General features: G+C 46.2%; 1 protein-coding gene across 1 annotated transcript in view; it reads right to left on the reverse strand.

The window, feature by feature from the left end:
• Positions 1-20,407, reverse strand: part of LOC143838825 (uncharacterized) — a 29,510-nt gene extending 9,103 nt beyond the window's left edge. Inside the window, exons 1-19 of the mRNA XM_077340732.1 lie at positions 20,375-20,407; positions 18,622-18,678; positions 17,834-17,923; positions 17,644-17,715; positions 17,426-17,515; positions 14,031-14,093; positions 12,476-12,559; positions 11,497-11,586; positions 9,999-10,070; positions 9,652-9,723; positions 8,591-8,656; positions 7,466-7,537; positions 6,664-6,729; positions 6,128-6,211; positions 5,714-5,785; positions 4,833-4,904; positions 1,597-1,662; positions 529-624; positions 108-179 (exon numbers count right to left, since the gene is read on the reverse strand). Coding sequence (XP_077196847.1) covers positions 108-179; positions 529-624; positions 1,597-1,662; positions 4,833-4,904; positions 5,714-5,785; positions 6,128-6,211; positions 6,664-6,729; positions 7,466-7,537; positions 8,591-8,656; positions 9,652-9,723; positions 9,999-10,070; positions 11,497-11,586; positions 12,476-12,559; positions 14,031-14,093; positions 17,426-17,515; positions 17,644-17,715; positions 17,834-17,923; positions 18,622-18,678; positions 20,375-20,400 — 1,382 coding nt within the window. The 5' untranslated portion in view covers positions 20,401-20,407. The remainder of the gene's footprint in view (positions 1-107; positions 180-528; positions 625-1,596; positions 1,663-4,832; positions 4,905-5,713; positions 5,786-6,127; positions 6,212-6,663; positions 6,730-7,465; positions 7,538-8,590; positions 8,657-9,651; positions 9,724-9,998; positions 10,071-11,496; positions 11,587-12,475; positions 12,560-14,030; positions 14,094-17,425; positions 17,516-17,643; positions 17,716-17,833; positions 17,924-18,621; positions 18,679-20,374) is intronic.
• Positions 20,408-23,308: the final 2,901 nt, after the last annotated feature.

The following is a 23,308-nucleotide window of genomic DNA, read 5'->3' on the forward strand; positions in this document are numbered from 1 at the left end:
CCATCACTACAGAACCATGATCATGCTTTGCCCACCGTCTACGGCATGAGAACAGAGGTGTCCAATGGGAGCTATTGTACAATCCGCCAAAGCTAAAATCTACTTACCTGGCCCTCGTAGCCCTCACCATCGTATCCAGAAGGGCCAGAACCTGAGCCACGTCCATAGCCTTGGCCGCCCTAAAGAATTAATTAAAAAATAAATGTCATTGATCGTGTTGTATCTTCAAATTTCATTTTAATTATTCCAGAAGACCTAATGTTGTGTCAGAACCCAAAAAGTCATTTCGGGAATGGGAGACCTTTTTTGTAGTGTGCCTCATCATAGCAAACTATCAGTGACCCACGTTTCCCCCCCCCAGGAATCCCCAAGGGTTTTTCCCCCCTGGCTTTGGGCTGTGGATCTTACACACACACGGTTAGAATCAGGCTGTCCTGAAATGCCTCTGGGATTAGAGTGGAGGTGTTCATTTTGGAGGCATCAAAAGCTGGACAGCACAGTCTGTCAAACAGAATGTCTCAAACTCACCTGGCCACCATAAGCCTGATCTTTGACACTGGAAGAACCAGAATCAGAACCAGAACCAGCAGAACTCCCAGAATCGCTTCCATAACTTTGGTCACCCTATTGAATTGATTAAAAGACAAACACTTAATTGATTGGGTTTGCTCCATCAAATATCATTTTAAATATTCCAGTAGGCTAGTTTATTTCATATTTCACAGCAACTCTCTCCCTCCATTGTCTTTGTCCCATTAATCATTATTTGATCTAATATGACATGAATTGATTTAGTCTGATCCAGTTCCTTATTCAAATCTTTGCAATATAGGATCCTTGGAGAAACCCATACGAACAAATCCAAACAAACCATCTTCAAGTACTTGAAAGGCTGTCACATAGAGAATGAAGTCATTGTTTTCTATTGAACTAGAACTAATGGGTTGAAATTAATTCAAAACAATTTTCCGCTTAACATCCAGAAGAAGTTCGTGACAGAACAATTTCTCGGTGGAACAGGCTTCCTTGGGAGGTGGTGGGCTCTCCTTCTTTGGAAGTTCTTAAGTAGAGGCTAGATAGCCATCTGACAGAAAAGCTGATTCTGTGAAATTAGGCAGTTTGTGAGTGGGAGGGCAGAAGGGATCGTGTCCATGCTTGGCTCTTGTGGCCCTTTCTTGCACGTCCAGGATAATGCTGATCACCAATCTGGGATCAGAAGGCAAATTCCTTCCAGGCCAGACTGGTAAAGGATTCTGTTTTTTGGGGCGGAGGGCATCATCTGGGCATGGAATTTAAATCACTGAGGTGGACACTTAGTTGTGAGCATTGTGCCTGCTGCAAAGGTTGGACTAGATGACCCTGGAAATCCCTTCTGACTCTATAATTCTATGATAATTCTTTAGGATAAGAAGCTGTGCTGGATTGGATTGAGGGGAGGGGAGAATGGTCTCTGAGGTGTCTACAGAATCTTCATTTGGATACAGTCTTTCTCCTTGGCCCAGTCAGAACCAAGGCTGCTTTGAAATCATCAGTCCTGGAATTGAGGTCTTCATCTGGTGTTCCTCAAAAGACACAGATAAATGTTGCCATACTCACTTGACCCCCGGAGCCTTGGACATTGTGGCCAGAAGGAATTGAACCGCCATTGTAGCCTTGGCCAGCCTATACAATAATTGAAAGGGGGGGGGCATTTCATCAATCCTGGCTGTTTCGTCAAATATACTTGTAAATATTTCAGTGGGGTTGCCATTCCAACCCTGCCCCCAGCATCTTGCAACACTTATTCATTAATATATTTATTATGACATAACCCTACAAGATGGAAAAGTTCTATCCAGTCAATAAAAACAAGACCAGGAGCTGATTGTGGTTCAGATCATGAGCTTCTTGTTGCAAAATTTAGGCTTAAATTGAAGAAAGTAGGGAAAAGCACTAGGCCACTCAGGTATGAACTAAATCATATCCCCGACGAATACACAGTAGAGGTGACAAATAGATTTAAGGAATTAGATCTGATAGACAGAGTGCCTGAAGAACTATGGACGGAGGTTCGCAACATTGTACAAGAGGTAGCAACTAAAACCATCCCAAAGAAAAAGAAAGGCAAGAAATCAAAATGGCTGTCTGAGGAAGCTTTACAAATAGCTAAGGAGAGAAGGGAAGTGAAAGGCAAGGGAGAAAGAGAAAGATACACCCAACTGAATGCAGAATTCCAGAGAAAAGCTAGAAGAGATAAGAATGCCTTCTTAAATGAACAGTGCAAACAAATAGAAGAAAACAATAGAATGGGGAGGACCAGAGATCTTTTCAAGAAAATTGGAAATATGAAGAGAACGTTTCATGCAAAGTTGGGTATGATAAGGGACCAAAATGGTAGGGACCTCACAGAAGCAGAAGAGATTAAACAAAGGTGGCAAAATTATACAGAACAACTATACAAGAGCGAGCTTAACATCCCTGATGACCACAGTGGGGTAGATACTGACCTGGAGCCAGACATCCTGGAATGTGAAGTCAAATGGGCCTTAGGAAGTCTGAGCAACAATAAAGCTAGTGGTGGTGACAGCATTCCAGTTGAACTATTCAAAATCTTAAAAGACGATGCAGTAAAAGTGCTACACTCAATATGCCAGCAAATTTGGAAAACTCAACAATGGCCACAGGATTGGAAAAGGTCAGTTTACATTCCAATCCCAAAGAAGGGCAATGCCAAAGAATGTTCAAACTACCGCACCATTGCACTAATTTCTCATGCTAGCAAAGTTATGCTCAAAATCCTACAAGCTAGGCTCCAGCAATATGTGGACCGAGAACTTCCAGAAGTACAGGCAGGATTTCGAAGAGGCAGAGGAACTAGAGATCAAATTGCCAACATACGCTGGATCATGGAGAAAGCTAGGGAGTACCAGAAGAACGTCTACTTCTGCTTCATTGACTATGCTAAAGCCTTTGATTGTGTGGAGCACAACAAATTGTGGCAAGTTCTTAAAGAGATGGGAATACCAGAGCATCTTATTTGTCTCTTGAGAAATTTATATGCAGGTCAAGAAGCAACAGTGAGAACTGAACATGGAATCACTGACTGGTTCAAAATTGAGAAAGGAGTTCGGCAAGGCTGTATACTGTCGCCTTGCCTATTTAACTTGTATGCAGAGCACATCATGAGAAATGCGGGATTAGAGGAGTCACAAATTGGGATCAAGATTGCAGGAAGAAATATCAACAACCTCAGATATGCAGATGATACCACTCTAATGGCAGAAAGTGAAGAGGAACTAAAGAGCCTGTTGATACGGGTGAAGGAGGAGAGTGCAAAAGTTGGCTTGAAACTCAACATCAAGAAAACAAAGATCATGGCATCCGGCCCTCTCAATTCCTGGCAAATAGATGGGGAAGAAATGGAGATAGTGACAGATTTTATTTTCCTGGGCTCCAAGATCACTGCAGATGGGGACTGCAGCAAAGAAATTAAAAGACGCTTGCTCCTGGGGAGGAAAGCTATGGCAAATCTAGACAGCATCCTAAAAAGCAGAGACATCACCCTGCCAACAAAAGTGCGTTTAGTCAAGGCTATGGTATTCCCAGTTGCAATGTATGGCTGCGAAAGTTGGACCATAAGGAAGGCCGAGCGTCAAAGAATTGAGGCTTTTGAACTCTGGTGCTGGAGAAGACTCTTGCGAGTCCCTTGGACTGCAAGGCGAACAAACCGGTCAGTCCTAGAGGAGATCAACCCTGACTGCTCTTTAGAAGGCCAGATCCTGAAGATGAAACTCAAATACTTTGGCCACCTCATGAGAAGGAAGGACTCCCTGGAGAAGAGCCTAATGCTGGGAGCGATCAAGGGCAAAAGAAGAAGGGGACGACAGAGAATGAGGTGGCTGGATGGAGTCACTGAAGCAGTAGGTGCAGACTTGAATGGACTCCGGGGAATGGTAGAGGACAGGAAGGCCTGGAGGATCATTGTCCATGGGGTCGCGATGGGTCGGACACGACTTCGCACATAACAACAACAAACCCTACAAGTTCCCATCTAGTAGAATGAGCTCTCTGAAGAGATCATGGCATTGCATGAACTCCCACAATTCCACAGGGCCTGCAAAAGGGAGCTCTTCTGCCAGGCATTTGGTTGAGACTGACCGATTCAACAACATCCACTGGGCAGACACCCTCCCCCCTGCAATCTGAATCCTAACGGACCAACCTACAGGATCAAGCTTAGAAAGTTACTGTTCTTATGAGAAATGTTAGAATACTTGTTGCCTTCAGTTATGGAACCTACAATTACTGTTGTTGGTGTTACGAATAGTGCTGTATTATCCCTACGTTTTGTATAAACTGCCCTGAGTCTCATGGGAGGGTGATATAGAAATATAAGTAATAAATCATTGAATAAAAAATAAGATCTTGCTTCATCATGGATTTGTGTCTCCCTGAGACCCATGTTCATTTGCACAGTGTTTGACCTCAATAGCTTATCCAAGATGCTGTACCTACAACATAACTCGTGCAATTCTTCTTTTCCATTATTTGAAGAGATTAAATTCTCTAAAGATGTTTTATCCCTCAGCGGTCTGTGTTCTCACAGCTCTCTCTGCCAACCATGCTGGGTTGAAAATCCGGGAAAACAGAGCAAATATAATCTCTCTCTTTAAATGCTTCCATTCAGAAAACGGGGTGATACTCCAGCCCTGACCATCGCAGCCAGAACTACAGAACCATAACCTTGATCACGCTTTGTGTACTGTCTATGGCACTAGAACAGAGGTGTCCATCTTAGATGCATCCAAAGGGGTCTATGGTACGATCTGCCAAAGCAAACATCCCATACTCACTTGGCTCCTGTAACCCTCACCATCATAGCCAGAAGGGCCAGAACTTGAGTCACGTCCATAGCCTTGGCCACCCTATTGAAATAATTTAAAAATAAATGTCATTGATCCTGTTTTTATCTTCATATTTCATTTAAGTATTCCAGAAGGCTAAATTACTATGTGGTGTCAAAACCTTTAAAAAGTCATTTTGGGAATGGGCACCCTTCTCAAAGTGTACCTCAGCATGGCAAGATGTCCATGTCCCAGGCTGACCGATTCAACAACATCCACTGGGCATATAGACACACACACATACATACCTCTGATCTGAACCCTAACCCACCAACTTACAGGATCACAGTTAGAAAGTTATTGTTCTTATGAGAAATGTTACAATACTTGTTATGGAACCTACTACTTTTTTTTTTAATGTTACGAATTGCGCTGTATTATCCCTACGTTTTGTGCAAACCGCTCAGAGCCTTATGGAAGGGTGGTATAGAAATTGAAGTAATAAAAAACGAACAAACAAACAAGAAATAAGAACTTGCTTCATTATGTATTTATGTCTCTCTGAGGCCCATGTGGGGCATTCATGTGGGGCGTTCATTTGCACAGGTTTGACCTTAGTAGCTGATCCTAAATGCTTTACATACAACATGTCATGCACTTCTTTTCTTTTATTTGAAGAGATTATATTTTCTAAAGAAGTTTTATCCCTTAGCGGTCTGTGTTTTCACAGCTCTCACTCTCACTATTCAGAATATGGGGTGATACTCCAGCCCTGACCATCGCAGAAACCTTAGTCTTGATCACACTTCATCCACTGTCTATGGCACTAAAACAGAGGTTTCTATTTTGGGCTAGGGCCCAATCTGCCAAAGCAAACATCTCATACTCACCTGACCACTATAGCCCTCACCATCATAGGCAGAAGGACCAGAACCTGAGCCATGTCCATAGCCTTGGCCACCCTAGATAATTAATTTTAAAATAAATATCATTGTTCCTGTTTGTACCTTCAAATTTCATTTTAATTATTCTAGAAGGTGGTGTCAAAACCCAAAAAAGTCAACATGGGAATGGGAACTCTTATTGTAATGTACCTCAGTATATCAAGATATCAGTATCCCAGGATTTCCCCCCAGGAATCCCCAAGGTTTTTCCCCTGGCTTTGGGGTGTCGATCTTCGCCACACATATGGTTAGAATCAGGCTGTCCTGAAATGCCTCTGGCATTACAATGGGGGTGTTCATTTTGGAAGCGTCCAAAGCTGGACATAGCACAATCAGTTAAATGGAATGTCTCAAACTCACCTGGCCACCATAAGCCTGATCTTTGAAATCAGAAGAACCAGAACCAGCAGAACTCTCAGAACCCCTTCCATAACTTTGGTCACCCTGTTGAATTGATTAAAAGACAAACAATTGATCTGGTTTGCTCCTTAAAATATAATTTTAAATATTCCAGGAGGCTTGGTTATTTCACTATTTTACAGCAACACACCCCACTCCAATCACCTTATGTCCTGTTAATCATTAATCAATTTAGTTATTATCTTTTGGGATGAGAAACCATTTAGTATGGATCGTGGGGGGGGAATTATCCTAGAGAACTATACAGAAACTTCATTTGGATGTTGTTTCTTCTCAGTACACTGAAATTGAAGGACAGATAACAGTTCCCCATTTCCTCTAGAAATCGGGGGGTGTCCCCCTGGTTTGGGGCAGTGAATCATAGCCACACCCAGTTAGAACCAGGCTGCCTTGATATCAACAGCCCTAACAATGAGGTCTTCATTAGGTGTTCATCAAAAGGCAGGTATGGCACAAATAAATGTTGCCAAACTCACCTGGCCACCAGAGCGTTGGCCGTTGTAACCAGAAGGACCTGAACCACCATTGTAGCTTTGGCCAACCTATACAATAATTGAAAGGGGGGATCCACTTCATCAATCCTGACTGTTTCAGAAAATACAGTTGTAAATATTTCAGACGGGCAGCCATGTTACTGCTTTCCAACCCCACATCCCACTCCAAGACATCTTGCAACACTTATTCTTTAATACATTTATCATGACATAACCTTTCAGGGGCAAGAACCTGTTTCATCCTGGATTTATGTCCCTCTTAGACTCATACAGACTGGTCTTTCAGACATTATTTGACCTCAATAGCTGCTCCTTAATGTCATACAAACAATTTAAGTCATGCAAGTCCTGTTTTCAGTTATTCAAAGAGGTTAAATTCTCTAAAGAAGTCTTATCCCATCTTGGATGGTACTTTCACAGCTCTCTCTGCCAACCATGCTGGATTGGAAATTGTGGAAAACAGAGCAAATGTAATCTCTCTCTTTAAAAGTTTCCATTCAGAATATGGAGTGATACCCCAGTCCTGACCATCACAACGGAATTAAGAAACCTAGCCTTGGCCATGTTTGGTCCATTGTCTATGGCAGGGGTAGTCAACCTGTGGTCCTCCAGATGTCCATGGACTACAATTCCCATGAGCCCCTGCTAGTATTTGGACCACAGGTTGACTGTGGACCACAGGTTGACTGCCCCTGGTCTATGGCTTTAGAACAGAGGTGTCCATCTTGGATATATCCAAAGGGGGATAGGGCACAATCGACCAAAGCAAAGGTCTCATACTTACCTGGCCACCATAGCCCTCACCATCATATCGAGAAGAGCCAGAACCTGAGCCAGGTCGATAGCCTTGGTTACCCTATAGAATTAATTTAAAAATAAATGCCATTGATCCTGTTTGTTTCTTCAAATATCATTTTGAATACTCCAGAAGGCTGGGTCATTTCACTTTTTCACAGCAAATCTCCCCCCCCCCCATCATCTTTGCCCCTTCAATCATTAATTGATTTAGTATGACATATTTCAATGATAAGAACCTGTTTTGTATTGGGTGGGGGTGGGGGTGGGAATTGTTGCTGCAGCTTATACAAATACTCCAGAAGGCTAAGTTACTATGTTATGTCAAAATCTCAACAAAGTTATTTCCTATCACTTTAATAATTGATAGTTTTTTTTTTAAAGATATAATCTTTTGAGGATGGGAGCCTCTTTTCAACTGCACTTCATCATAGCTGGAGATCGGTGTCTCAGGTTTTCCGCCCCAGGAAACCCCAGATATTGGTGCCCCATTTTTCCTCTAGATATCTCCAGGTATTTTGGAGGTTTTCCCCCCCTTGGCTTTTGGCTGTGGATCATAGCCACACCCATTCAGAGCCAGGCTGCCTTGAAATCAACAGCCCTGGAATTGCGGTCTCCATCTAGTGTTCCTCAAAAGGTAGGTATGGGAGAAACAAATGTTACCAAATGTACCTGGCCCCAAGAACCTTGGCTGTTGTAGCGAGAAGGAACTGAACCACCACCGTAGCCTTGGCTAGCCTATACAATTGCCGTCATCCAGGGGAAATTATTGGGGGGGGGGCAGGGATTCTGGGTTTTTTTTGGGGGGGGCATCATCTGGGCATGGAATTGGAGTCACTGAGTGGACAGGTAGTTGTGAGCTTCCTGCAATCTGGAGATCCCTTCTGACTGTATCATTTTATGATAATCCTTCAGCACGAGAAACTGTGCTGGATTGGATTGAGGGGGAGGGGAGAATTGTCTCTGAGGCTAATACAGAATCTTCATTTGGATACAGTCTTTCTCCTTAGCCACAACCCAGTCAGAACCAGGCTACTTTGAAATCAACAGCCCTAGAATTGAAGTCTCCATCTGGTGTTCCTCAAAAGGAACAAATAAATGTTGCCAAACTCACCTGGACCCCAGAGCCTTGCCCTTTGTAGCCAGAAGGACCTGAACCGCCACTATAGCCTTGGCCAGCCTATACAATAATAAAAAACAAAACACCACTTCATCAATCCCATTTGTTTCTTCAAAATATCAGTTTTAAATATTTCTGAGAGGTAGCCATTCCTCCCCGTAAAAGCCATCTTGCAACACTTATTCATTAATACATTTATTCTGACAAAACCTTTCAGGGCCAAGAACCTGCTTTGTCCTGCATCTACATCCCCTTGAGACTCATACGGACTGATCATTGGGACATTGTTTGGCCTCATATGCTGAACATACAACAGGATTTGTCTGTTATTTGTCTGTTATTGTGTTGGAAGTGAAGGACTTTGTGATGTCTCCTTGCCTCAGACTCTGAAGGGGGCTATCAGAGAGTGAGATTGGAACTCTCCACTAGCCTATGTAGAAATAACCCATCCGAGACTCACTGTGGCTGAACATTGAAGCAGTGGAGGGCATGATGGAAGGCAGATGCGACCGCCCAAAAAGGCCCACTAGTGTGCATGCTGCCATAATGCAGCAGGCACATGATGATGATGATGATGATGATGATGATGATGATTTGATTTATTTCTCGACACTTCCTAAACTGGCTTGTGGCGGGTTACAATGTCTGATAAAATCCATTAAAATGCCCAATAAAAGACATACAATCACAGAACGTGGTGGAAAAGAACATTATGTTATGGGTAGCTTTTAGCCATTGTGCACTCTGCTAATTAGGGGACTGTCCCTCTTAACGTTGCAAAATCTGAAGAGGTTAAAATCTCTTTTAAAAGTTTCATCCCCTAGTGGTCTGTATTTTCATTGCCATCTCTGCCAACCATGCTGGGTTGGAAATCATGGAAGACAGCGCAACTATAATCTCTCTCTTTAAATGCTTCCATTCAGAATATGGGGAGATAGCCCAGCCCTGACCATCACAGCCAGAACTACAGAAACATAGCCTTGATCATGCTTCGTCTTGGATGCATCCAATGGGGGCTATGGCACAATCCACCAAAGCAAACGTCTCCTACTCACCTGGCCTCCGTAGCCCTCACCATCATAGCCTGAAGGGCCAGAACTTGAGCCACGTCCATAGCCTTGGTTACCCTATAGAATTAATTTAAAAATAAATGTCACTGGGTTTTTTTCTTGAGATATCATTTGAAATATTACAGACAGGTGGATCATTTCACTATTTCATAGCAAATTCCCTTCCCTATCACGTTTTGCACCCCAAGCAAATTTAGACTGCCAGATCCTGGAGTTCCTTGGGGGGGGATACAAAATATGGGTTGATACCATTCAGCATATAGTCTGATACCATAGTCCCGACCATTGCAGCCAGATCTTGGGGAAATGGCGATGGCCCATCTCATACTCACCTGGCCCCCGTAGGCCTGACCATTGTAGCCAGAAGGACCAGAACCAGAGCCCCTTCCATAGCCTTGGCCACCCTGTGGAATTGATTTACAAATTAAACTTCAATGATCCTATTTGTTTCTTCCAATGGTTTTTCAAATATGGCAGAAGGCTAAGTTGCTAGGTTGTGCCCCAACCCAAAAAGTCATGTTCTATCACTATCTGGCATTCCGCAGGGCCTGCAAAATGGAGCGCTTCTGCCAGGTCTATGGTTGAGGCTGCCGTGGCAAGGAAGATCTGTATGCCCTCCCACCTCCAGGATAGAGCAATGTGTATGGCAGCTGCAGGTTCCATCTGCCCCTCTCTTCTCACCTCCCTCTAGGAGGTTCTCCTAATGCCGCAACCCTTTAATACAATTCCTCATGCTATGCTGACCCCAACCATAAAATTATGCAAGCGTTCTTTCACAGAAATTAAACCAAAACCGACCAATGGCATGAAGATCCATGGTTCATGATTGTGTACAAATTGCTTTTTTCCCGGGGTTTCTCAGTTCAGTTCTGCTTTTTGTCCCACCATGCCAATCTTGCTCTTTTCCGCTGCTCCAGACAAATGCTCTATCTCGATCTACTCCACAAGGCTATTGTGTGGATGTCGCCCCCCCCCCCACTCCATACAAGCTGCATGCCCTGCTGCGACCCCTTTGAAAGGGTTGTTCGACCCCCAAAGTGATCCCAACCCCCAGGTTGAGAACCACTGCTCTATGAGATTTCTAGTGTGTGTGTGGGGGGGGGGGGTGGATAGTTTTCAATTGTTCTTTTCTGCTGTATCTCTTTTGTTTTGTGATTATGGATCTACTAGAGGCAAAGCTCCGCGTGACTGCCAGGAGCTCCCTTGGGCGGCAGCCTGATGTGTTGGAGGCGCTCCGCGCGGCTCGCAATTGCTCCCTTGTCGGCAGGGCAGGAATCGGCCGGGCCAAACGGCAGGCGCAAAGCGCCTGCCGATTGGCCCGGCCGATGGTCTGTCTGGAGGAAGGGGCCAATCGGCACCCTTCCTCATCCTGGACAGAGCCCGCCCTAACTCCTCCCACAAAGCCCTTACGGCTTTATTTAGTCCGCGGCGCCACGGGCAGTGTTAAGATGTGCTTTTACGTCCGGAGTTTTAATGGGGATTTTATTCAAACTACTGTAACCCGCCACGAGCTACTTGGGAGTGGCGGGTAATAAATTGAATTTAAAAAAAATAAAAATAAAAATAATAAAAATAAATAGATTTTAAAAGACATCGCCTTTCAGAGATGGGAGAATCTTTTGTAGTGCACCTTAGCATACCTAGAGGTCAGTGTCCTAGTCCTGCCCCTGCCACAAAATCCCCGAGTTCCTCCCCCAGGCTTTGGGCTATGAATCTTAGCCACACAGAGATATAAGCAGGCTGCCTTGAAATCACTGGCCTCGGATGGAACTGAGGTCCCCGTCTGGTGGATGCAGCACAGTCAGCTACAGAAATACCTTTAATACTCACCTGGACCCTGGAGCCCTGAACGTTATAGCCAGAAGCACCAGACCCGTAGCCACTGTTGTAGCCGGAAGCACCTGCATTGCCCTTGCCGCCCTGTAAAATTAATTTTAAAGAACAGCTTCATTGATCCTGTGTGTTTCTCCAAATATCATTTTACATATCCCAGAAGACTAGCCCTGTTGCTTCATTTTGGCAAAAACTGGGAACAAAACAAAAACCCGACTCTTATTATCTTCTGGCCTACTGCTAGTAGGTGCTGCCACCTAGTGGCCACTTGTAAAATTGCAATATAAACTTCAGAATCCGAGCAGAGGGGGAATAGCTTCTTACGTATTTTAATTGAAAAGCAGAACTGACCATGAGCTGCTTTGTGGTTTTTAAGGCACAACTCTCTCCAGGGAAATATTTTGCAAGGTAGACTTCTTAAGCAATACTTTATTGGGTACCATGATGTCCAAAAAAGAGTCAAAAATAAAGCACAGGGTTCCAGAGTTCTAGTGTGTGTGGAAGGGGGGATTCAATTTAACTTCCCCAAAAGAGTTTCCTTGGCTCACGCCCCTTTCCCTTACAGAGGTGGAGAGGTGGCTCAGTGGTCGAGCTCCTGGCCAATCCCCATCCTCCCCAGGACAGTAAAGATCAGGGTTGGAGGCATGACCCCCCTCAGAGACCCCGGAGAGCCAGTCAGAGCAGACAATACTGAACATGAGAGACCAGTACTCTGACTCAGGATACAGCAGCTTCATGTGGAGCAATCAACAGCATTATAGTTTCAGTGGGTCCCTCTGGCTTGTCCAGCAAGCCAGAGGGGCCCCCTGAAAGTATAATGCTGTCCATGCATACTAATGACCATGCTGGACTGTGGTCCTTAGCAAGATACAACTGGCCAGTCCATTATCCATGGCATCAGGCAAGAAGAGCTCATCTTGGATGCATCCTTAAGGAATTACAGCCTCATCAGCCAAACCAAACACCTCATACTCACCTGGCCCCCAGAGCCCGGTCCATGGTAGCCAGAAGCACTGGAACCACCATTGTAGCCAGAAATACTACCATAGCCTTGGCCACCCTGTACAAAATTTAAAAAAAAATACTTAATTGATCCTGTTTGTTTCCTCAAATATTATCATTATCATTATCAAATTTATTCCCTGCCACTCCTGTGGCCGGCACGTGGTGGGTTACAATAGTCCTTTGTTAAAAATCCTGGATAAAACCATATTGAAATACAGGACATAACAACAATACAGTACAAAAAAAAAGGTAAAGGTATCCCCTGTGCAAGCACCGAGTCACGTCTGACCCTTGGGGTGACGCCCTCTAGTGGTTTTCATGGCAGACTCAATACGGGGTGGTTTGCCATTCCCTTCCCCAGTCATTACCGTTTACCCCCCAGCAAGCTGGGTACTCATTTTACCGACCTCGGAAGGATGGAAGGCTGAGTCAACCTTGAGCCGGCTGCTGGGATTGAACTCCCAGCCTCATGGGCAGAGCTTTCAGGCGGCTGCCTTACCACTGTGTGCCACAAGAAGCTCTTATACAGTACAAAACATGGCAATATTTAACAAATACACATCCCCCCCCCCAGACGTCTAATAATAGGGGTTGGAAGAGGGCCATCGATATCCCTTGGTCCAGGTGCTGCCTGCCACCGGGTGCAGCTTCAGGTTTAATAAAGGCATGGGGAAAGGGGTGGCAGTCAGGCTGAGAGCACAGGGGAAGCACTTGCGACGCTCCTTTCAGGAAGTTAGCTTAAAGCTGTAATCTTCAGAAGCCATTCCTGGGGACAAGGCTCACGGAACAGAGCTAAATTCCTGCCTGAGGATTCCATCGGCTCTTCTCATTCTCTCAAGTCATTTGAAGAGTTGAAATCCTCATAGTTGACTCTCTCTATGGAACATATGGTTTCTTGGGGCTGGGCGGTATCCAAATGTCATAATAAATAAAATAAACGCCTGTGTTCCTGCCTGGAGAGATTCCAGAAGGGCTGTCATTTACTCACAGTCCTCCTCATAGATCTGGCTTGCATTCCAGGCAGAATGGTCTCTTCACCCTGTAGCAGAGGAGGCCAAATGGTGGCTCTCCAGATGCCCATGGACTACAATAGTGGCAGGAGTTCAGAAGAAGAAGAAGAAGAAGAAGAAGAAGAAGAAGAAGAAGAAGAAGAAGAAGAAGAAGAGGAGGAGGAGGAGGAGGAGGAGGAGGAGGAGGAGGAGGAGGAGTTGGTTATTATATGCCACTTTTCTCTACATAAAGGAGTCTCAAAGTGCCTTACAGTTGCCTTCCCTTTCCTCTCCCCACAACAGGCCCCCTGTGGGGGACGTGAGGCTGATACAGCCCAGATATTCCTGCTCGGTCAGAACAGCTTTATCAGTGCAATGGCAAGCTCAAGGTCACCCATCTGGCTGCATGTGAGAGCGGAGTGGGAATCAAACCCGGCTCGCCAGATTAGAAGTTCCTACTCCTAACTTAGGTCTTCCTCTGAGGTTCACCAAAAGGGGATTTGGAACAATCAGCTCAATAAACAGCGAGATACTCACTTGGCCACCCTGACGGTCGTAGCCTGAGCCCCTAGAAGCGAAACCATTCGGACCTTGGCCAGCCTGCAGCATTGACAAAACAAACCAACAAACAAAAACAGTTATTGATCTTATGTTATCTCAAGTACGCATTTCCATATGCCAGATGGGTAGCCAAGATAGCATGTCACAGCAAAAATTAAAAGTAGCCCTATAGCACCGTAAAGACTTATGGAATTCCTGCAGTGCAAACTTTCATGGATTAGAACCCGTTATATACCTGTTTGATTTTTAGAAATATATCCGTGCCTTGGCATTAATACATAATGCTTATTTGGCTGTTTTGGTTTGGCTTTACATGATTTGTTTCCCATGCCTTTCACCAGTCCCTCTTTCTCCCCCCCCCCTCTATTTACTAGCCTTTGGACATGCTTCTCAAAAGTTCTGTGCAAGATGCCCAAAGAGAGGCACAATAAGAACAGAACCCCCCAAAATTAAATGGTGTCAGGGAGGGGGGTGGAATTGTGTCTTTGCTGATTTTGTCCTTTGCCTGCCTTCATCTTGTGGAGTATGCCCCGCAATCTCTCAACTTCTCTGTATCTCAATATCTCAAGTATACAATATCTTTCCCCTGATATTCTCTTTATTTCATTTTTCTCTCTCTCCTGCCTATTTTGAAGGAATGCTGCTGCTTACTGGCCCTCTGTCTAATTACAATATCAACATTTGAAACGGAAAAGGAGCCAAGGACCAGGCGTTACAAGGCCCAGGACTGCCACCTGCTGCCCAATGTTTGAATTGCACCATGCATATTTTTCTTGTAAAGCGGAGGAAAGGTGCCCATAGACCAGGGGTAGTCAAACTGCAGTCCTCCAGATGTCCATGGACTACAATTCCCAGGAGCCCCTGCCAGCATTTGCTGGCAGGGGCTTCTGGGAATTGTAGTCCATGGACATCTGGAGGGCCACAGTTTGACTACCCCTGCCATAGACTATTTTCATTGCAGCAGAATGATGCAGCTCCCTCACAGACAAGGTAAATTTGTGTATCCCTTGTGGGGTACAATGGCTTTCAGGCACTCCAAATGTCAAAGGAAACATGTTGAAGCAAGAATAATGTAAGGACCAACTTCAACAATAAATGTAAGGACCAACTTCAACTTATTAAGAGTATGTCATACAATAGCTAAACTTAGTTTGTGGCATTTCAGACGCCACAAGTCTGAAACGCCACAAGCTAAGTTTAGCTATTATATGACCTTACTAGATATATAGCCCATTGTACTGTAAATACAATGGGCGCTAGCAGGCACTACCCCTCCCTGGGGAGGCTTGGGGCTCTCCCCGAGTGGGTACAAAGGAAGAGGATGGCAGATGTGCCAGTGCGGAAGCGGCGCGCAGCATGGCAGGGGCGGCCGGGCGTTTTGAGGGGTGGGGGCTGGGTGGATGGCGGGGAGTAAAGAGTCGGGATGCGGCAGAGCGATGAAGAGGCGAGGGTAACGCAAGGCAGGAGAGCGTACCAGCGTGAGGAGGACCGGAGAAGACAGGAGGTGGCATCTTGCGTCAGTCAGTCTTGTGGGCAGGGGCGGGCCGCGAGGAGGAATCTGAATGTCCGTTCAGTGGTGGAGATCCTCGGCTCTTGCGGCGGCGCGAGAAGCAGGAAGTAGGTTGGTTGATGAGTGCAGGCGGTGCATGACTGGAGGTTGGGGGGGCGGAGCAAGGGGAGGAAATGGGGGATATGAACCACGCATGTGCGGAGCTCGGCGCATGCGTGGTTCATTGTGAGTGAGGGCTGGCTGGCGTGCGGGTCGGACAGGCTGTCGGCGGGCGTGTCGGAGTGCGGCGGGGACGTCCGGCAAAGGGGTAGGCAAGAGGACGGGCAATTAGGAGGGAGGGGGCGGGCGAGGGGGATGTGGGGCGCGGAGGGTCGGGGTGTGGGTTTGCGAGCCATGGGAATGTATGTTGGGGGGGATGTGAGGAGGGTTGGAATCGGCAGGGAGCGGGGTGGTGGGGGTGTCGCGGGTGTGTTCGGTGGGTAGGCTTACCAGTAGTCGGTGGGTAGGCTTCCCGGCAGGCGGCTGGTGGTGGCGGCGCGAGCAGGAAGGGCGTCCTGGGGAGGAGGGCCGCGGGGAGGCTTTTCAAGGGCCCCCGGGCGGCGCAGTCGGTTGTGCGAGCCGTCTGTGTCGAAAGGAGCAGGGCCTGGGCGTTGGCGGGGCAGCGGGTGAGCTCCTTTTCGGGCCGCGGTCTCCATAGTGAAGGGCGATGGTTCGGCGCCGGGAAAGGAGCAGGGCCGCCGCGTCGAAGACGCGGCGGCCCTGCTCCTTTCCTGGCGCCGAACCATCTGGGCAGCCATTCCAGGGCGGGCACAGTGTCGAAGGGCAGCTGCCGGGGGCTCCCTCAGGAGGGCCGCGGGGAGGCTTTTCAAGGCCTGTGCGTTGGCGGGGCGGCGGGTGAGCTCCTTTTCGGGCCGCGGTCTCCATAGTGAAGGGCGATGGTTCGGCGCCGGGAAAGGAGCAGGGCCGCCGCGTCGAAGACGCGGCGGCCCTGCTCCTTTCCCGGCGCCGAACCATCTGAGCAGCCATTCCAGGGCGGGCACAGTGGCGAAGGGTGACTGCCGGGGGCTTCCTGAGGCGGCGGCCTGACGCGGCGAGAAACGCAAAGCGCCTCTCGCCGCATCTGGCCGGGAGCAACTGCGAGCCGGCTCGCAGTTGCTGGGAATCGGAGGGACCAATCGGCAGGCGCTGCGCACCTGCCGATTGGTCCCTCCGATTGTCTGTCATGAGGAAGGGTCCAATCCAGACCCTTCCTCATCCCGGACACATCCCGCCCCAGGAGGGCTTACAGTTTTATTTAGTCCGTGGCGCCCGCGGCGCCACGGGCGGTGTACAGATACTCTGTCAAGAGATTTCCTAATAAGTTGAAGATGGTCCTTAAATACAAAAAACGTCCCTTGAAAAAGCTGTAGGCGAAACGCGTGGGGACTTGTGTGAAATAAGAATTAAAAAATTACTGAAACTGAAGAGAGACGACTCTAAATAAGTCCAATTTGGATATTTATTCTTGCCATATTGGCTTCCCATTGTGTCTGTACTATTCTGTAAAGGAAACATGTTCCATTCCTATAAAGGAAACATCAAAACTCATTTGATCTCTCTGGGATGCAGGAATGCAGAAGACCTGGCTCCCAGGGGAATGCATGTAAAGGACGGAGAAACGGTGCTCCAGCTGGGTCACTGAGCAAGTGCCTGAGGAAGAAGCCTGGCTCGTTCAGGAAGTCATTCCAGGGCTGTAAAGTAACCCCATGGTTTCACAAAACCCTGGTTGAGAAAACCAGGACTATGGCATCAGAATGGAGTTACCCAACTTGGATCCATCCAGAGGGGCCTATGGCACACTAATCCAAAACAAATGCCTCACCTGGCCACCATAGCCCGGACCGTTATAGCTAGAATAACCAGAACCGGTACCCCCGTTGTAGCTGGAACTGCCACCATCGCCTCGGCTATCCTATACAACAGATTTAAGGGGAAAACTACTGAACTGATGGTATTGGCAAAAACCTGACACATTGGAAGTGAGGTCTTCATCAAAAGAGGCTACAGCACAATCAGCTACATAAATACCATCATCCTCACCTGGCCACCGTAGCCCGGACCGTTGTAGCCAGAAGAACCAGAACCTGAAACGCCACCATCGCCTCGGCTATCCTATAAAATAGATTTAAGAAAAAACTGATGGAATTGGCAAAACCTGACACATTGGAAGTAAGGTCTTCATAAAAAGAGGCTACAGCACAATCAGCTACATAAATACCACCGTCCTCACCTGGCCACCATAGCCCGGACCATTGTAGCCAGAAGAACCAGAACCTGAAACGCCATTGTAGCCAGAACCGCCACCATAGCCTTGGCCGCCCTATAAAATTAATTAGGATGCATGTTGTGGATCCCGTTTCTTCCTTTAAATATAATTTTGTATATTCCAGAAGCCCAGGCATATTACTGTGTTACAGCAAAAACCAACTACAAATAAAGGTATCTTAGGCTACATCAGTCATTAAAACAGTCCTTGCAACGTAGCCTTTCAGGGACATAAACCTGTTTGCACTGGATTTGAATTTTAAAATAAGTCTGAGATTGAAACAGACACTTCATTTGGTTGCCGTTTGACCTCAGCAGAGCCACACTACAGGACAGGTGTCAATGTCCCAATGTTCCACTCCAGGAACCCCAAAGATTTTTTCCTGGCTTTGAAGAAGAGAAGAAGAAGAGTTGGTTCATATATGCTTCTTTTCTCTAGCCTTCCCTTCCCTCTCCCCACAACAGACACCCTGTGAGGGAGGTGGGGCTGAGAGAGCCCTGCTATTACTGCTCGGTCAGAACAGCTTTTATCAGGGCAGTGACATGCCCAAGGTCAGCAACATGGTTGCATGTGGGAGAATCAACCTGGCTTGCCAGATTAGACGTCTGCCCGCCTAACCACTACACCAAGCTGGCTATAAGTAGGCAGGCAGGCAGCCTTGAAATGGATGGCATTGGAGCTGAGGTCTTCACCAGGAGTTTCTCAAAAGAGGGGTACGGCTCAAGAAATGACATAAATACCATCACACTCACCTGGCCATTGTAGCGCTGACTGCCGTAGCCAGAAGGACCACCATAGCCTTGACCAGCCTATTGAATGGATTTGTTAAGAAGTTAATTGATCCTGTTTGTTTCTCTATATATACTTTTAAGGACTCCAGAAGGCTAGCCGTGCTACTATTTCATAGCAAAAAAGAAAGAAAAGGGAGGAGGGGGCGGTGTCTTGTGCATAGTACATCTGGTGTGACAGATGTGAGCCTGGAGGAATTAAGTTAGTAGATGCATCAGAAAATTAGAACCACTGATCGATTTATGGGATAATTGTTGGTTTTTGCTGCCATCTGTGGTCTTGATAGCTTTATTGTAAGGAATTGTATGTTTTATGGGTTTTTATGAGGTGTGCTTTTATTGTTGTAAGCCGCCTTGAATCGACATAGTCAAGAGGGATATAGATTTGGGTATAAATAAATAAAATAAATAAATAACCTTTCAGGGACAAGATCCCATTTCATAATCTGTCTGGTTTTGTTTTGTGCCTTTTTAAATATCGCCTTGATACTCATACCGAATCTTCATTGGGATACACTGTGAGCTTGGTAGCTGACCCAAGAGCTAGAGGTTGTGCAATACTCCTCTGGTGACTTTGAAGGGACTAAACATGGCCAAACTGTGGCTCTCCAGATGTCCATGGACTACAATTCCCATAAGCCCTTGTTGGTGCCTACTTTGTCATAACAGGCAAATAAAACAGCCAATCTCAATTTTAATTGGGCAATGTCTACCAGGAAGCAAATTAATTTTTTTTCCCCACTTGCCATTTTCTTGATGGTGCGATATAAAACAGATCAGAAATTTCTGTCTGGGCACCCTCCTTTACTTTTATTTACTTTCATCCCAACACTTCAATCTGGCCTATACCCACAGCAAAACAAAGACACAGACTTCCATATCCATAAAGGTTACAGGTAAAGGTATCCCCTGTGCAAGCACCGAGTCATGTCTGACCCTTGGGGTGACGCCCTCCAGTGTTTTCATGGCAGACTCAATACGGGGTGGTTTGCCAGTGCCTTCCCCAGTCATTACCGTTTACCCCCGAGCAAGCTGGGTATTCATTTTACCAACCTCAGAAGGATGGAAGGCTGAGTCAACCTTGAGCCGGCTGTTGGGATCGAACTCCCAACCTCATGGGCAGACAGCTTCAGCCAGCATGTTGCTGCCTTACCACTCTGCGCCACAAGAGGCTCTCCGTATCCATATCACTATATAAAAGGCGATGATGAAATGGATGAGATACATTTCTGGTGTACAAATTTACAGTTGAATTATTGAAGGCTTTCACGGCCAGGGTCTACTGGTGGTTGTGGGTTTTCCAGGCAGTGTGGTCATGGTCTGGTAATTTTAGTCCCTGAAATTTTGCCACTAACTGAGGTTGGCATTGTCAGATGTAGAAAATAGCAAGATGGGAATCTCACCCTGACGAAGTGTAGAGCGTCCTACCTCTGAAGATTCCAACCTCAGTTACCGGTAAAAATTACCAGACCACGCAGCCCAGAAAATCGAAAACAGCCAAAGGGGTAAGTTATTTTTGCTACAGGTCTCTCCTCCTCTTGACCAAATTAGTGTTTGGCCTTTAGTGTCTTCCCAGCTTCACATCTTTAGTCTACGATCCTTAGGACTACACAGGTTGCTTTGAAATGAGTGGCATTAGAAGGGAGGAGTTCATTGAGTACTCATCAATGGCTGCTCTTTAGTTTGCCTGATTATGAGTACCCATAAACCTACTCACCGGGCCACCGTTGCCTTGCCAACCATAGCCTTGGCCAGCCTGTAGAGATAAAAACAAACATCTATCAATCTGTCATGTAGAGACACAGGACTCCTTGATGAGGGGTAGAGACACAGGTCTCCCCTTGATGAGGAAAGTGGCATTCCTGGCCAAGAGGACACAAATGCCTCTGGACCAAGCCTGGGTGTCCTAGCTACTGCCAGCATTATGAGAAGATGGCCAAAGCCAGGGATACCAAGATCAGATGAAGAATCTCAGTGGAGGAAGCAGGTCTGGGAGAAAGCAGGTGGAGATAACCAGGGACAAACCAGCCAAGCTGCAGGACAACTGCTAATCTTGGGACAGCAGATTGGAACTCATCTAATCAATGAAACAGGCAACTTCAGCATCTCTTGAATGAAGAGTCATCTTGGAGGATGTGGGTAAACCATGGTACATCCTTCAGGGGATGAGGGCCTTGGTTTTATGAGAAACATTTTAATCCCTGAGGCATTTAAAATCTCCTTCAAGAAGGGCAAAAGAAGCCCGAGAAGTCTACCCTTCAGATCTAAGCACAAAGTTAGCCCAAGGACAAATTTAGCATGGGTTTGAGAAATGTAAAGAAAGACCAGGATGCACAGAATCAACATTTGGAAGGGTCCAATCCCTAGAATTTGTGCCTAAACAACAGATCTTGGTTCTCCTGCCATCACAGCATCCAAACCAATGGCCCATTGAGAAGACCCATCTGTGGTCATGGCAAGGTGGGTTGATTATGAGACTCAACTTTGACTGGATGCTATATCTCTGGAGAAGGGGCTTCCTGGCCGTGGACACAGGACATCATACCACCCAATTGGGTTTCTCAAATATATACATCAATAAAATACATTTCTGGCTTGCAACCTGATTGCTATTTTTTGCTAGAACTCTTCCCTTGCCATCTCAAAATCCATGGCATTCAAATGAAGGGGTTCATTCGGTACTCTCCAAAGGCAGATATGGCACAGTCTGCCAAACAAAATACTCACGGGGCCACCACTGCCTTGCCAACCATAGCCAGACCCTTGGCCAGCCTACAAAGTTAAAGAATATATATACACATCAGTCCCATGGGTTTCCTCAGGTATAAAAAGTCAAAAGTCAACATGGAGCAAGAAGAAAAGAAAAACTTTTTATACTCACTGGGACCCCATAGCCAGGACCACCCTACAAAAATAAACAAATACACTTGTTGCTTCCAGGAGTTGTTTCCCATAGCCCAGGTCATGTATTCAGTTCAAACAGCAATTGTTATAAACAAGACTCTCGTCTTTCTGAAACAATGGTGTTCCACCTTCCGTTCAAAGGATCAGGCTGCAGGCAATATGAAAGACCTCTGGCTAGGGCCCAGAGAGATGCTGTCAGTCAGATTAGACATAATAACCCGGATAGACCCAGCTGTCGGTCCCCACTATGAGACAGCATCAGGTTTTTAAGTTTCTGAATTTCCAGCTGCTTCTGTTGAAACTCTTTCTTTCTAAAGACTGATGCACAGTGAAATTCTGTGGGTTTCCCTGGGCCCCTTTCTTGGGAGCAAGCTTGGTGTAGTGGTTAAGAGTGATGGCCTCAAATCTAGAGAACCAGGTTCAATTCCCCATGAAGCCCTGCTGGGTGAGCTCAGGCTGGCTAGAGCTTTTTGAGCTCTCTCACCCACAGGATTGGTGATTGTAAGGTGTGTTGAAACTACATTGAATGGTCCAAAAGCAGCATGCAAAAACCAGCTCTTCTTGCTGGGCCGGAAAGGGGGGTGTCCTGTAAATCTAAATATAATTAAATAAACAATATAAGGTTCTGCCTACTTATTTTTATTGATTTTATGTGCAGTCCCTCTGCCTTGTTCGGGCTCAAGGTGGGTGACAGGATATCGGCAGGGCCAGTTGGTTGCTTTGTAAACAATGGGTTGGATCTGGTGCGACATTTCTACTCATGCTAGAGCCCCTCGCACAGGCAGAAATGAAAGAAATAAACCACAGTAGCCAATTGTGTCAAACCCATTGTGTCTGGTGCAACTCATTCCTGGGCACTGTGATATATAGGGAGAGAAGCACCAGGTGTTGGATAAGATCTTGAGCAAAAAGAACTGTGCTAAGCCCATTTGTGTTTCTGCTCTGGTGGACCCAAGCGACTGCTCTCAAATCAAATGCTTGCCTGGTATCGAAGACAGAGTCCTCAACCTTTTGGAAGCTGCAGGCACCACTGGAGTTTTGAGATGGGTTGCTGAAGAGCACTCTAAAATGGCTTCCATTTTAGAGCCAAATGCCAAATGGCTGCCTCAGGAGGTGGAGCCAAATGGCATATTCATCTCCACATATCTCCTGGGAAGAAGGAAATCCTGAAGGGGGGATGAAATGACACACAGACTGACTAAGGAAGCCCGGTTGTTTACCACTCCCCTGGTAGAAGACTCCATTATTTGAATGAGGGAAGCCAAAAACAAATAAAAAACAAACACACCCTTGCCTTACAATCATCCTACCCACTTTCTGAAAAGTTCAGTAGGTGCTATGAGACATATTGGTATGTACCTTGGGTGAGTCCTGATCTAAAAGCATATATAGTACACAAAGACACATTGCATGTTTAATACTCACTTGGCCACCGAAGCCATAGGTGCCCTACAGGAAACATAGCAAAAAACCTTGTTGAAACCGTTCGCTTATAGGTGCATGTTATAAATCGTCCTGAGCCTGCTTGTGATGATAAGCAGCCTATAAAGTCATACTAATAATAACAAGCATGGAAATCGAGAGTGTCACTGGAGTTTTGTAGTGTTTTTTCCTTAATTCCTTATGAGCAAGGGCTGAATTTTCTTCTGCACCAGCTCGGGGTGCCAGTCCCCAGATGGAGCCTGCGATCTCCTGGAATTACAGGTCATCTCCAGGCAACAGAGATCAGATTCCTTGAAGAAAATGG

Source organism: Paroedura picta, chromosome 5, assembly GCF_049243985.1.
Source record: "Paroedura picta isolate Pp20150507F chromosome 5, Ppicta_v3.0, whole genome shotgun sequence".
Taxonomy (NCBI): Eukaryota; Metazoa; Chordata; class Lepidosauria; order Squamata; family Gekkonidae; genus Paroedura; species Paroedura picta.